The 15,184-nt window shown below is 44.0% G+C and overlaps 1 protein-coding gene across 3 annotated transcripts in view; it reads left to right on the top strand.

Moving 5' to 3' along the window:
• Positions 1-15,184, top strand: part of LOC137622196 (palmitoyl-protein thioesterase ABHD10, mitochondrial-like) — a 54,731-nt gene that overhangs the window by 38,618 nt on the left and 929 nt on the right. For all 3 annotated transcript variants that reach the window (XM_068352650.1, XM_068352651.1, XM_068352649.1), the window contains exons 4-5: positions 927-1,071; positions 1,568-1,855. In XM_068352650.1, the coding sequence (XP_068208751.1) occupies positions 927-1,071; positions 1,568-1,855 (433 nt within the window). The remainder of the gene's footprint in view (positions 1-926; positions 1,072-1,567; positions 1,856-15,184) is intronic.

Genomic DNA, 15,184 nt, shown 5'->3' with positions numbered 1-15,184 from the left:
GTATCTGTGAGACATGAAATTAATTTTCCTTTTGTGAAAACAGACTCATCTTACAGGAAAGCAAATTTTGGGTATCTGTGAGACATGAAATTACTTTTCCTTTTGTGAAAACCATCTCTAATTACAGGAAGGCTAATTTTTTGGTATCTGTGAGACATGAAATTACTTTTCCTTTTGTGAAAAGTCTTATCTTAAAGGAAAGCTAATTTTTTGGTATCTGTGAGCTACTACCACTAGAGAGTTATGGGGTTTTTTGATTGGCCAGACAGTACTACATCGGATTCTTCTCTCTGCTTACGGTTAATTTTCCCTTTGCCTACACACACACACACACACACACACACACACACACACACACACACACACACACACACACACACACAGAATAGCCTGGCCTATTCTTTACACATTCTCCTCTGTCCTAATACACAGGACAACACTGAGATTACCAAACAATTCTTCTTACTTCACTGTAATTGTTCAGTGGCAACTTTTCTCTTTGTAAGGCTAGAAGAGTGTCTTTAGCTATACTAAGCAGCTCTTCTAGGAGAAGGTCACTCTAAAATTAAACCATTGTTGGTCTTTAATCTTGGATAGTGCCATAGCCTCTGTACCATGGTCTTCCAATGTCTTTTTGGTTAGAGTTCTCTTGCCTGAGGGTATACTTGAGCATACTATTCTATCTTATTTCTCTTCCTCTTGGTTGGTAAAGTGTTTATAGTTGATATAGGAGATATTTATTTTAATCTTGTTGCTCTTCTTAAAATATTTTATTTTTCTTAGTTTCCTTTCTTCACTGAGCTATTTTCCCTGTTGGAGCCCTTGGGCTTATAGCATCCCGCTTTTCCAACTAGGGTTGTAGCTTAGCAAGTAATAATGATTATAATAACTTGTGAAAACAATCTCTAATTACACTCTTCTTACAGGTACGATCCTTCTGGTTTGGGTGAAAGCGAAGGTGTGGAAGTGACGCAAGTCACGTTTCATCACTGGGTTCAAGATGCCACAGAAATTTTGCAGAGAGTTACCGAAGGACCACAATTGGTTGTAGGTTCCTCAATGGGTGGCTGGGTAAGGTATCTCCTCCTTTCGTAGGCTTTTACAGGCGACAAACAATTGTGGTTTCTGAAGATGAAAATTGGCTCCCTGATATTTTAGGGGTTCCTAAAATTTGTCAGTGCCAATGTACAGTAATATAGCTTATGGACACAGCTGTTATTTTACTTAAATTTACTTCTAATGCAATAAATTCTGGTTATAATATTAGTTTCAAGTTAAATAGCTTTACTTTATTTTATTATGTTAGGAAATGGAAAATAAATATAAGAAATAGTTTAAATGATGCTTGTAATTTAGCTGTAAGTTTTTAATGGATTATGTCACTAAAATCTCAAATGCTAAGCAATAAAGGAACTAGCTGTAAAGAAATCTTAGTTAATTCAGACCAGAGCATCTAGGGAAACCTGTCTCATGTGTTAAATTTATCAAAATAACTTACTGATCATTATTTTTCCAGCAGAAGCTTGCTCATCAAACATTAACAAAATGTATTTCATCTCCCTACTAGATATCAACTATTGTAGCACAAAAACACCCTGAGAAGTTTAAAACTATCTTGATGATTGCCCCTGCAATAAACTTCCACACCAGATATGAAAAAGTACTCCGTAGTCAGTTGGATGAAAAAAGCCTGAAGAAGTTTGAAGAAGGAGGCGTGGTACCTCTCTATAATCCAGATTATGGGTCATTCCCACTTAGGAAAGCACAATTCGATGACATGAAAAAGCATGCATTGCCACTAGAAGCAGATTCTTTGGATGTGAAGTGTCCTGTCAGGATAGTTCATGGTGTACAGGTATGTTGCTTGCGACGTTATGATTTCTTTGTCTTTTAGTTTTGCTATATAAATGCATTTTTCAAATCTACCTTAGTCATGGGATACATTATTCAACACGGGTGATGTTACATGATTACTTTAAAATTCTAACATTTCTTTGTTCTTTAACTGCGGTTTCCCTATGGCTTTTCCCGCTTCATGGTTTACATGATTCCTACAGTAAGATGTTCTTGAGGTTGTTTTTATTTAATCTGTATGTATCGTGTCTATGATTCTGTGTTGTAGTTTTGGGGAATTTGGTCCTTACCTTTGAAAATATTGGTAAAAGAGTACAGAAAAAGTACAACTCTTGTTATAATTCAGTTATTTTTCAATATGAAATTAAGTAACTGTTAGCTTCAACAGCGATGATGATGTTCAATTGACTCCTAGCTTTCAATTCATCACTGGTAATTTGAATGTAAATTACTTACAGAAATTCTTTTCCTTTAAATAAGGCATGATGAGAGTATTTGGAGCTGCTAGTCATATTCGTGGTTGCAAAATTGAAATATATAGCAGTCTTGTGTCTTGAAACATTTATTAAATGATACTGTAAATCTGGTCATCAGCTGCTGGCTTTCATCTTAATTTGTTGGACAAAATTTGCTGTCTATTAAATTTCTTGTTCCTGATATAGATATTAATTTCTGGCACCATTGTTCAGTTTATTCTTTATGCATGTTGCATAAGATTTTTCATAATTCTGATCATCGTTTACATTCAGATCTTCACGGACAGTACCATCCTGTTCATAATACTAGGTATGCAGTTAATTCTAATAGTCATGCCTTCTCTGTCATGAGTCTCAATACTACACAGTATTGTAGAAGTTTTATTCCAGCCATGACCAGATTGTGGAATGATCCTCATAGTCAGGTAATTGAATCGGTGGAACTTCCAAAGTTCAAACTTGCAGCAAATATTCTGTATTGCAATATTTGTGAACTGTATGCCAATATTAAAGACCAAACAGTTGCCTCCAGACGGTATGATAGTCTATTATGCTCAGAAAATTTGGTTTTTCAAGCTCCTTATTACAGGTTTTAAGAAAGCAAGTTTGAAACGGGATGCTGTTCCTAGGGCAGAGGGAATTGCATTGTATGGAAGGCAACCGTGCTTACCCCCATAGAAATGGGGGAAAAAAAAAGTATGTTATTAGAAGAAGTAAGACTGAGTACCCTGCTTTTAATAAGTACTGCTATGAATGTGGATATCATTGAGATTCAGGTAATAAAAGTTTGTGGCAGGCATATCTTCTATCTACCAGAATCCATACTTGGATGATTCTATCTTTGATGGCAAAGATACAAGATGATGATAGAAAGCCCTCTTGTTTTTGCTGATGATTTTAATGCTCACCATAGGAAATGGCTAAATTCCGTTTCTCCTACTGATCACCATGGCTTAAGAGTTTTGGACTTTGCCTCTGAATTAGACTGTGAGCAAATCATAAATGAAGCTATTTACAGGACTTGTTACCGAGTTTGTTTGGGGCATGAAGTTAAACACTAACAAAACTCAAAGTATGGTTGTAAGTAGGTCAAGGACAGTGGCTACTCAACATCCACATTTTAGCATTGATAATGTTTCTTTAACTTTGTGACAAAATTTTAGGTGTGATACTTGGTAGCAAATTTACCTTTGGGAAAAACATTGTCTGTTTTTGTCAGTTGCATAAAAAATTGTCTTGTAGAGAAAGCCTTAAGATTTAAGATTTTTGCTGATCAATCCATTTCAACAATCGATTTTGAAGAAATGTTTCATTCTTTCATTTTGCCTTGTTTTGAGTATTGTTTTCCTTTCTGGTTTTCAACTGCTGAATCTCATATTAATTTGTTGGATGAGAATTTGCAGTCTTAATTAATTTCTCATTCCTAATCTAGATTTATTCCTATGTGGAAACAAACTGAGTCATTTAATGGTGTTACTTCTGGTTTCGTTTACTTTGGCCAAGTAATCAAAAAGAAATCAACAGCTATTTCTACGTGGGTTCAAACTTCTGAGTCATGTAATGAATTACTCTGGTTTTGTTTTCTTTGGATATACAATCAAAAAGAAATTGGTAGATTGCGTAATGCTGCGTTAGGCTTGTATCAAGTGTTTAACCACAACACTTCCGACCATGGAGGCAGTTGGATGTGTCTGCCTTCACTCCTACGATCAGACAACCTCATCGCCTGCTCTTCGCCCCTATTTTTCTTGTGCTTGTGTCTTTGACATTCCTTGTCACTTATGTATTCATTATTTGTGATTGAGTGTGAGTTTTTCAACTACTATATGTTAAATTTGATGCATTCCTTCCCGGACCATAATGGTCGCCCATGTGGAACCTTTATAAGCCGGGTAGAAGTGGATCCTCATCCAGTATGTCCGTCATGTCGAAGAAAAAGATGTGTGGTGGAATTTCCGTGGAGTATTGTAGGGAGTGGTCATCATCCCCAGTGGGATAGATATCGTTCTTGTTAGAAGAAACGAACCAAGAGAGATTGCTCTCCTCCTCCTCCTCCTTTGGAAAGTTGTGAGAAGAAATGAAAGATAAGTTTGGCATCGAAAGTTATCTCCCCACCAAGTTCTGCGTGTCAGGATCCCTTTGAGGTTTCTGTCATGGACGATGGCCCCAATTTCACTAACATGTTATCTCCTAGTGTTAGTAATGTGCATTATGAAATTAAACCTTTTATTGGGATCCCCTGGCTATGGCTGCTATGTTCCCTGAGCCAGAACCACTGCTTCTATCCCAGATTACACTTTTATGTCTAGATCCCCCCTCATCCTCCACGAGTGTACTGAGTGGGGACTTATATCTTTCAGACTATGCAGATAAGGTGTTCCCTTTAGAAGTGTCTCCCATTAGAACAGTCAAAGCTTCTCATTCCTGGAAGGACTTTTTGAGCCTGTCATTTCCCTTCTTCTGAGGCAGCCTTATTGGAAGTTCCTGATTACCAGTCTCCAACTTGTATTAACAAGAAATGCTTGCTGCCACGCTAAGAAATTCTTCCATGTACCGACGTATCTAAACAGGATGTCATCACTGTACATGCCACCTTGTCTGTACATGAAGTTATCCCCCGCAGCCTAGGCAGGCTGACAGGTCCAAGCAAGTTGTTACCCCTAAGCATCGTGATGTCACTGAACGCGCCGCCATCTTGATTATGAGAGTATTCTTACGCATCATGAAGATACTGAGGATGTAACTATGCATCCATCGGATGTTAGAGGATGTAATAAACCATCTTCTCATAAAAGCAGATTTCCATCAGTTTTTTAAATTCGGCCAGGAACCAACGAGATAGAACCTCGCCCTAAGCAAATAAGAACCGTGTATTATACTAGAGACAAACCCAGTTCTTACATTTGATTTGACGATCATTACTATCAGGATAAGCGTTTTTCACAACGCTACTTTTTTTAGGAAATTCTTTACAAGTACACATACAGGAAACGGATAAGGGGTGAGGAAAATTTCCTCCCTTCCCGAGGAACACCTCTTCATTGGATGTTGAAGAACTAATCAGCAGACGACACAGACATGGTCCTTGCTGTAAGCGTTCAAAAGGTACTGAAACTCTCTCCCCTTGTAGAATGAGTTTTGAAAGAGACATTTAACTCCTTTGTTTCCTGATCAAGGTATAAAAATGAACGCTCTTAAGATGGCAGCAACTTGCACTCCTCCGCCTCCTTTTCCCATTACTATTAAAGGGAAAGGAAAGATGTTTTAGGAAGGATAAAAGCTTTGTTAAGACAGAAAAGTCCTCACAGGGATATCATCACTATTGATGATTTCTCAGGTGACCTATTGGCGCGAGCAAGTACAAGCTTTGAGGCCGCAGCATTGAGCGCCTCCCTTACTGCAGACCACTAATAGACGGTGCGGCATTGACAATATCTTCCCACTGTCTCCTAGCCCCAGACTTCTGATTAGCGTGGCCTTTTCCAACCAGACAAAGGACACACTTAAGTTTTTGAACTCTAAAGTCTCCGCTGCTGAAAACTCATTTGAAAGCGAGTAGATCATCGAAATTATCGCCTTTACCTCTGCTGCGCCATTGATGCTTTTGTTAATAATGACACTTTTTAGACCCCTCTTCCCATTGATCCAAATGTGGCCAACTTAGTACCTTCAGTTTCAGCGGAAAGGCTACTGAACTGATCAGCCAGGATTTTAGGTCCTGAACTGGCAAACATGGAGGTAACTGCCATGGCACCCATTTAGACCTGCTCTTGGATAGACCACTGGTCTGGGGCACTCTCTCCCTTTGTCGTTTTGAAGAACCTCAACGATAAGACTGTACGGGATCAGTTCAAGGAACTCTCAAGATCTGCCGGTAAAGCCATAGAGTTCCTCCTCCACCAAAGCATTTTACTGTGGGGAAATTGTGTTCTAAAAAGGCGTGACACTGTCTTAGCGAAATGCTCTAGACATTTTTTCCCTAGAGACGCTACAGTTCTTAGGAACTCTGACCTCACCAACTCTCCTTCTCTCTTTCTGCCCTTGGATGTGACTAAGGCTATCAGGAAGTTAGAGAGACTGGGGCAAAGCCTCGCAGTCAGCTGAGCAGCGGCACCGAGGTTGTCCATTCCTCAGAAACAGAGTAAAAACTCGCCTTTTAGTCAACCCCTTCTACAGAGACGCCTTCTCCCTCCCACGGACGGACAACAGCCTGTGAAGCAGAATCCTAGGCTTAACTTTCATCGGAGAGGTCATCCCTCCAGTCGAAGAGGACGTGGCAGCAGAAGTTTACACTAGGGAGGGTTCGTCACCAGTGGGGGGGAGGGGAGATGGCTTCAATGCACTTGGCAAAGGTGGCAGAACTTTGGGTTGGACTCTTGGACCTACTCTTAGCAAAGAAGCAGTAGAGGAAGTCTTCTGCAACTCTCCAGGCTTCCCCAAGGAATCTATTCCTGGTAGAGAAGCTGACGGGAGGTTGGAGACCCGTCATAGACCTCTTCATTTTGTAGACAAGGCGCAAGATGGAGACTCCATCCTCCGTTCTCCAGGCCATCAGGAAGAATGACTACCTTCTGACAATAGACCTGAAAGATGCTTACTTTCAGATCCCCATCCCTCCTGCATCAAGGAAGTTCCTAAGGTTTCCCTTTCAAGAAAAGCTATTCCAGTTCAGGGTGGTGTGGTTTGACCTGTCGACAGGCCCCAGGTCTTCACCAGCCTTTGTCCTTGTCTCAGTCTGGGCTCATGCCATAGGCATCGGGCGCATGAGATACTTAGACGACTGACTTCTCGTGGCGAAATCTTTAGATCTCATGCTGAAACACAGAGACCTACGACTGGATCTGTGCAAGTAGTTAGTAATCCAGTTAAACCTTCAGAAGTTTAGCCTTATCCCCAACCAATCCCTCAGGTATCTGGTTATGGACATAGACTCAATGCAAGCCAAAGCCTTCCCTGCTGCAGTCAGAGTTGCAAGATTCAGGACTTTGACAGCTACTTTCCTGAAAGGAGACCTGCCTGCCCAGACGTGGCAGACGGCAGAAGTTGTTAGGTCTTCTCTCCCAGTTAGAGAAACTTGCCCCCCTCAGGAGATTGCACCTGCGCAGTGGGCTCTGAAGACCCAGTGGTCACAAGCCTCAGACCCAGTGGTCACAAGCCTCAGACCATTGTGCACCGTGCAACCCTGCTGCGAATACCTCAAGAGGTGATATCAGGCCCCCCTGTGGTGGCTGTGCAAGGAGAACCTGTTAGCGGGAACACCCCTCAGGATCCTACCCCACAGTTCTTGCTGTTCATAGATGCATCTCGCTGGGGATGGAAACCATGTTTTTGGTGATCCTCCTCTTTACTTCCCTGAACTGACAAACAGAGGTGTTAGTCTGGGCCGTGTTGCTGCAGTGCATTTAAGATAGTATCTCAAACTCCTCACTGGGCATAGTAACAACTGATCTGAGTTATTGATTACAGAACGAAGACTCACAATCTGAAAGGGCCCGAATCTGTGGTCCAGCACCTCTGGATTTTGAGTCTCAGCAATAAACTCGGGGATGAAGTGGAGTGTCACTTCCCCCTTCCCCTTGAATGGGCGATGTCATACGAGAGGCCATGAAGTTCACTGACTCCTTGCCGAGGCTAAAGTGAGCAGGAACGCCATCTTCAAAGTGAGATTTCGGTCAGTTGCATGGCGTAATGGGTCATAGGGAGGTCCTTTCAAGGATCTCAAGATGTGAACCACATTCCAAGGAGGAGGCCTAATCTCTGATTGGGGGCAAATGATCTCATAATTCCGTATGAGTAAAGAAAGCTCCAACGAAGAGGAAATATCCACTCCTTTCAGCTTAAAGGCTAGGCTTAAGGCTAAGCGATAGCCTTTCACCGCCGATACCGAAAGGAGCTTTTCCTCCCAAAGATATACAAGGAACTCCTCTATTACTGGAATAGTGGCATCATTATTATTATTATTATCACTAGCCAAGCTACAACCCTAGTTGGAAAAGCAAGATGCTATAAACCCAAGGGCTCCAACAGGGAAAAATAGCCCAGTGAGGAAAGGAAATAAGGAAATAAATAAATGATGAGAATAAATTAACAATATATCATTCTAAAAACAGTAACAGCATCAAAACAGATATGTCCTATATAAACTATTAACAACGTCAAAAACAGATATGTCATATATAAACAATAAAAAGACTCATGTCAGCCTGGTCAACATAAAAATATTTGCTCCAACTTTGAACTTTTGAAGTTCTACTGATTCAACTACCCGATTAGGAAGATCATTCCACAACTTGGTAACAGCTGGAATAAAACTTCTAGAATACTGTGTAGTATTGAGCCTCATGATGGAGAAGGCCTGGCTATTAGAATTAACTGCCTGCCTAGTATTACGAACAGGATAGAATTGTCCAGGGAGATCTGAATGTAAAGAATGGTCAGAGTTATGAAAAATCTTATGCAACATTCATAATGAACTAATTGAACGACAGTGCCAAAGATTAATATCTAGATCAGGAATAAAAAATTTAATAGACCGTAAGTTTCTATCCAACAAATTAAGATGAGAATCAGCAGCTGAACACCAGACAGGAGAACAATACACAAAACAACGTAGAATGAAAGAATTAAAACACTTCTTCAGAATAGATTGATCACCGAAAATCTTGTAAGATTTTCTCAATAAGCCAATTTTTTTGTGCAATTGAAGAAGACACAGACCTAATGTGTTTCTCAAAAGTAAATTTGCTGTCGAGAATCACACCTAAAATTTTAAGAGAGTCATACAAATTTAAAGAAATATTATCAATACTGATATCTGGATGTTGAGGAGCCACCGTCTTTGACCTACTTACAATCATACTTTGAGTTTTGTTAGGATTCAACTTCATCAATTGGAGAGATATTCCTTCCACGACACCAACCAAAGAATACTCTCCGTTTTGCCTGGTAGACCGAGGCTGAGGACCTGCGCAAGTATCTGGATATTTGCTCCGCAACTTGTCGTGAAAAGCCTTTCTGAGAGAGGAGACGCTGAATAGTCTCCATGCGTGAAGTCAAAGCGACTGCACGGTCTTGTTGAAGATGCTCGCGTGTGGTTGTTTTGAGTAGATTTGGATTGAGGGAGTTCTCTTGGTATATCTACTAGAAGTTGCAGGAGGTCTGGAAACCACTCGGCATAATTCCATAGCGGAGCTACAAGGGTCATCATTAGATCTTTGGACGCTCTGGTTTTGTTGAGCAGTCTTCATCAGACAAAACGGGAGAAAGGCGTATACGTCGTTGTTGTCCCACTGTTATTAGAATGCATCTTGCCATAGAGCCTGAGGGTCTGGACCTGGAGAACAGTACAGCGGAAACTTGCTGTTCAGAGATGTTGTGAACAAGACTACAGTCAGGGAACCCCACAAAGTCTGGACTTAGTTGGCAATCAGACAATTCAAAAACCTTTTGGAGACTATTATCCGAGCCGCTCTGCTCAGATTGTCCGCGAGCACGTCCCTCTTGCCGGGAATGAATCGAGCTGATACAGACACAGAATGTTCTTCTGACCATCTGAGGATCTTTACTGCAAGATGGCATTAAGGCTGCGAAAAGGTACTGCCCTGTTTGTTTATGCAAGCCACTACTGTAGTGTTGTTGCTCATCAACACCACAGAGTGACCTGCCAGCAACTGTTGGAACTGATGAAGAGCTAGGTAAGCTGCTCTCATCTTTAGAAGATTTAGGTGCTGGTACCTTTCTGATTCTGACCAAGGCGGGAGATCGTATGGTGCAGTAGGTGAGCCCTTCTTTTGATGCATCTGTGAAGAGCATCAAACTTCGAGGGGGAATGAGAAGATTCTGGCCTTGTCAAAGGTTTACAGTTACCATCCACCAACTCAAATCCATCACATGATCCTTAGTTATGGGAACTCGGGTGTCCGGTGGATCGGAGTGTTGGTTCCACACGGACTTCAGCTGCCACTGCAGGGATCTTATCCTGAGGCGGCCATTTGGAACAAGACAGATGAGAGAGGTCAGACGGCCTAACAGACTCAACCAACGAGAGGCTGGAAGAACTTCTTTCCTGAGAAAGGGTGTGGCCACTTCCTTCAATCTGTGTACTCTTTTGTCTGATGGGAAGACTTACTCTTGGATGGTGTTTATGATCATACCGAGGTATACCAGTCTCTGTAAAGGTGTCAATGACGACTTCTCGTGATATATCAGAACCCCCAGGTCCTGACAAAAACTTGAGAAGTGTGTCCCGGTGACAAAGAAGGGTAGTCTCAGAGTCTGCTAGGATCAGCCAGTCATCCAAATATCTGAGAAGACGGATGCCATTCCCGTGAGCCCAAGATGACACTAGGGCGAACACTGGTGAATACCTGAGGAGCTGTCGCGAGAACGAAGCATAGAATCTTGAACTGGTATGTCTTTTCCTCGTGTATGAATCTTGAATACTTCCTTGAAGACGGATGGATTGGGATCTAGAAGTATGCGTCCTTCAGATCCAGTGTGCACACGAAGTCCCTTGAACAAACCACTTGGGTGACTGTGTCTGCTGTCTCCATGCTGAACCGAATCTGTTGAACAAACTTGTTCAGAGGGGAGAGATCGATGACTTGTCTCCAGCCTCCAGTTGCCTTTTTCACCAGAAAAATTCAACTGTAGAAGCCTGGGGACCTGTCGCAACCTTTTGGAGAGCGCCCTTCTGTAGCATGGTCTGGACTTCGGCCCTGAGGGCCAGCTCCTTTGCGGATCCCTTCGCATAGAAGCTTAGATACACTTGATCCCGAGTCAGAGAAGGGAGAAATTGAGTGAACGGGAAGCGATACCCTAGGGTGATCACTTCGACCGTCCAGGGATCTGCCCCATGCACATGCAGCGGCACTGTAGGCATCCTCCCACAGGTGGTAGGTGATGAGGAATGCCATTCCTATGGGGGGTGACCACCTCGACCCCCTCCCTTTCCTCTCTCTTTTCCTCTGAAGGACTTGGACCCTTTCTGGCCTTTGATGGAAAGAGCTGCTTAGACACCTTAGAAGGTCCAAAGGACCTAGAAGTTGACTGGTGAGAAGAGGAAGGTGCTTGCTGAGGCCGTGAAGACTGGAAAGGTCTACCATAGGTCCGCGATGTCATGGCCCAATGGAGGAGAGAATCGTTCGACGATTTCCTCCATCGCTCAGCAGCCCTTTCTATCTCTTCCGGAACGAAGAGAGATGAACCTTCGAGGGTGAGGGTAGAATTCCTCATCCGATACCTCTACCTTCGGCACCTGTTTGTGGAACCTAACTATGACGGTATCCCTTCCCTTGAGAATGGCGTTCGCTCACAGGTTGACGACGTGGTGCGATAGAAACTCAAGAGCACTGGTACCTGACAAAAGGAAAGTCTCCATAGTCTTCCTGGCCGACTCCTTTGAAAAATCATGGGAGCGAACCATGAAGCCTAAGGATCCTAGCCATAGATCAAGCCACGAAGCAGCCTGCATGGCGTACTTCGCATCTCTCTCTATGTTTAGGAGCTCAAAAACCAAGAGGGAGGCCTTCAGAGAGGTGAGGGTCTGAGTCGGTACACCCTTCGTTTGGGACTATACCAAAGGGTCGAGGATCATGGTGGAATGTGGTTCCCCTTTGATCTTGTAATACAGGTACTTCCTTTGTAGAACAAAAGGAAGTAGAAGGAACCTGCCCTCAAGGAACTAGAAGTTCCAGCTATCTGAGCGATAGCTTTCCTTTTGCCGGCTGTCAAACCCTTGGACCAGGGCAGAGCTGCACTGAACCTGGAAGCCTTGTGGGTCTCTAATATCTCATCGAAAACCATATCTTTTTCTTCCTGGATAGTGAAACCAGAAGTGGACAGCCTATTGATGGATGTCATATAGGCAAAGACCTGCCAAAAGGTATGCTCTGACTCAAGTCTTTCCTGTTTGGAGTGATAGTTCGGACTAGCCGTTTTTGTAAGATTCTCGTCCTCAGAATCTAAGGGGTCATCCACCTCCAGACTCACATCCAGAGTCTGGGGTAGGTCAGGGTTGTCAACTAAATCACTGGGAGGACCCGCCACAGGGGACCGTCTCTGTGCCTCAGCAATTCTAGCTTCCCGTGCCGCAGTGTTCTTGGGTTTCGTCTTAGTGTCCTTCAATTCCCTACGCACAGGACATTCCTCAGCGGTCTTAGGAGGGGGAACCTGCGAGTTTTTCGAGGTACTTGATGAAGCCTTGGCAGTAGGAGCTGAAGACTTTTCCTCTGGAGGAGATACAGAAACCGGACGTTGGTCCGGAGGCACTACCTCAATTTCTTGAGGGTTGAAGGGATGGATCGTGATCTTCCTGGACGAACCTATGTCCCTACTTGTCCTAGGACGGATGATGTCGGCGAGAAGTGGTGTTACGCCTCCATCTTTCTCTTCTATTCTTAGTGATGACCTCCTTTACGTTCACTAACATAAAGGATAAGTTGGCCATATAAGGATCAGAAGGAATATGACCTTCAGTACGCGATCGGAGTGGAGGTGATCTACGCACTCTGTCTGCCGTCGACTTCCTTCTAGGGTCCTGACTCCCAACTGACGAACACGACGAGGGTTCCAGGGAGATCCTAATGGTTGCCTTGACTGGAACATTCAGAAGTTGTAACGATGGAGGAGCCACACTCAGAGTCTTCAGGAGGGTGGATATGAATGTATTCACCCATAGAGGAAGCTCTGAACCTCTAGGTAAACCCTGAAATTCCCTAGGAGAGTCTCCTTTGGGTGGAACTCTAAAAGGAGCTCCAGTCGATGGAGGTGATGAGGAACACGTTCCTTCGGGCGTGAAGTAAAGTCTAGGCTAATAGGCACTTACGCGAACCTATTATGAGGCTCCTTGAACCCTTCTGGAAAGGGTGTCGGTCTTCCACTGGAGGTGGACGACGCAGAGGGTCAAAGCGAAGGTGTTGGTACTGCACTTGCTTGCGGTTCCTACACAATTGCTCGCGGAAATTGCCGATTTACTTGTGATATGGTGAGATTCACACGCAAAATCGCGAGTTTCACGTGTCAACAGACGTGATTCACAAGCAGAAGTGGTTGCAACAGGAGCACTAGGAGCCACACAGGAAGAGGAAAGTCTAACGCCATCCTGCTGCCCCAGAGAAGCACCTACATTCGACGAAGTCGGCAGAGGAGGTCTCTGAGTAGGGACTATTTTAGTTGGAGAACGTGTCACAGCGGAACACATTTCCAAGTGTTGCATAAGCGAATGATTTACTAAAATTCCCCAGGTGGTGAAAGGCACTGGAGGTTTAGCTGGATGCCTGTTTGAAGGATGGTCATTCTCATTATCAGGTCCAGTTCGAGGTCGTTTGGAAGGTCTGGTTGATCGTGAACGGGAGCGTCTAGCTCTCGTTCGAGAACGCCGTGAACGTCGCGAATGCCTATCTTGTGAACGTGAGCATCGGCTTCGCGAGCCTGAACGGGAGCATCGTCCTCTTGATCGCGAGCGCCATTCTTGTAATCTAGAATGCAAGCGTCTGGACCTAGGTCTAGACTTTGATTGTGATCATGTAGAACGTGATCATGAGACTCGTCCTCGTGAAGAGAAACGCCTCCGAGGAGAGCATTGAGACCTGTGGTCTCGTGAGCGCGAGGCTGTAGAGCGTAAGCATCTTCTAGAAGAAGAGTGCTCAGATTGTGATGACCTACGATCCGTAAGTTCTTCTGATCGTCGTGAACGGTGATCAGGGGGAAAGAGTTCAGAAGGGCCAGACGATGGTGATGCCCGTCCTTTCGCACTGCTGTTGGTAGGAGCGCTGGTCCCCAAAAGATCTACACATGCAACCTGCGGGCTCCTGTGGGGAGAAACAAAGGGTTGAAGGTTAGGGGACGATTAGGTCCCAGGATGGAGAGGGGGTTCGTCGTCAGCAATGAGCCGTTGGAGAGGCGAACATGACTGATCAATCACCTCGTCCACACGTGGAAGGGCAGGAAGGCGAAAGATGGACCGCACACAGTTCCATATTGTGAGATATCGATGGCTCTGGAGAAGGGTCCTTCCTTGCACCACGCTGAAGGAGGCGCAGCAGCTCCTCCTTTGAAAGGGGTCCCGAAGTCCCTAAAGACCACCAGACCTGCAGTAAATCTGAAAGGGAGAATGGCTTGCCAGCAGCTGGAGAAGTTGCTCCTCTAGGGGAAGCAAAAGCCTTCCCCAGTACCCCGGAGTTGCCAAGGAGTTAGTCGATCTGTGCTCCTACTCGATCATCCCTTGGAAGAGTGCGAGTGAGAAGGAGCTCTTGAGAGAGATTTGTGGGTGCTAGAATAAGAACACGCTTTGCTTGCCCCTGAGGGAAAATGGTCACGCTTTGTCGTCGTCTTCCTATGCCACCCAAACTTCTCCCATTGGGAGGCAGATCACTCCTTACACTCTGCGCAGGGCGAACCCTGCTCACATTGATGCCCTCACCACGTAGGACACAAGGAGTGCGGGTTGGTCTCCAACAACGACATGAAGGTCCCGCACGCGGCACCCTCGTGCCCTAGACAGGTTCGCATGGTGAAGGCGATCGCAGAAGATAACCACACCTGAAAAGAGAAAGCAAAATTGAAAAAGTCCAATGACTGTCAGAGAGAGAGAACACTTCCAATCTCAACTGAGCCAAAAGAAAAAGTGACGTCTCACTGCTGTGAGAGTATAGAGAAAGGCGGCTGGGTACCCCCTAGCCTACCCGCAATTAATTACCACCTCGTAATTAAAGTCTAATGGCTACCTTCCAGCTACACTGAAAGATAATCCACATAAATAGCGGAAGGTTTTTTTAGCATGGGAACAACATATAAAATTTATAGTACAGCATTGATCTCTGGCACCATCTTTCAGTTATTTCTTTATGATGTTG

The sequence above is a fragment of the Palaemon carinicauda genome, chromosome 29 (genome assembly GCF_036898095.1).
Source record: "Palaemon carinicauda isolate YSFRI2023 chromosome 29, ASM3689809v2, whole genome shotgun sequence".
In the NCBI taxonomy this organism is placed as follows: Eukaryota; Metazoa; Arthropoda; class Malacostraca; order Decapoda; family Palaemonidae; genus Palaemon; species Palaemon carinicauda.
This window is presented reverse-complemented; position numbering and strand designations above follow the sequence as displayed.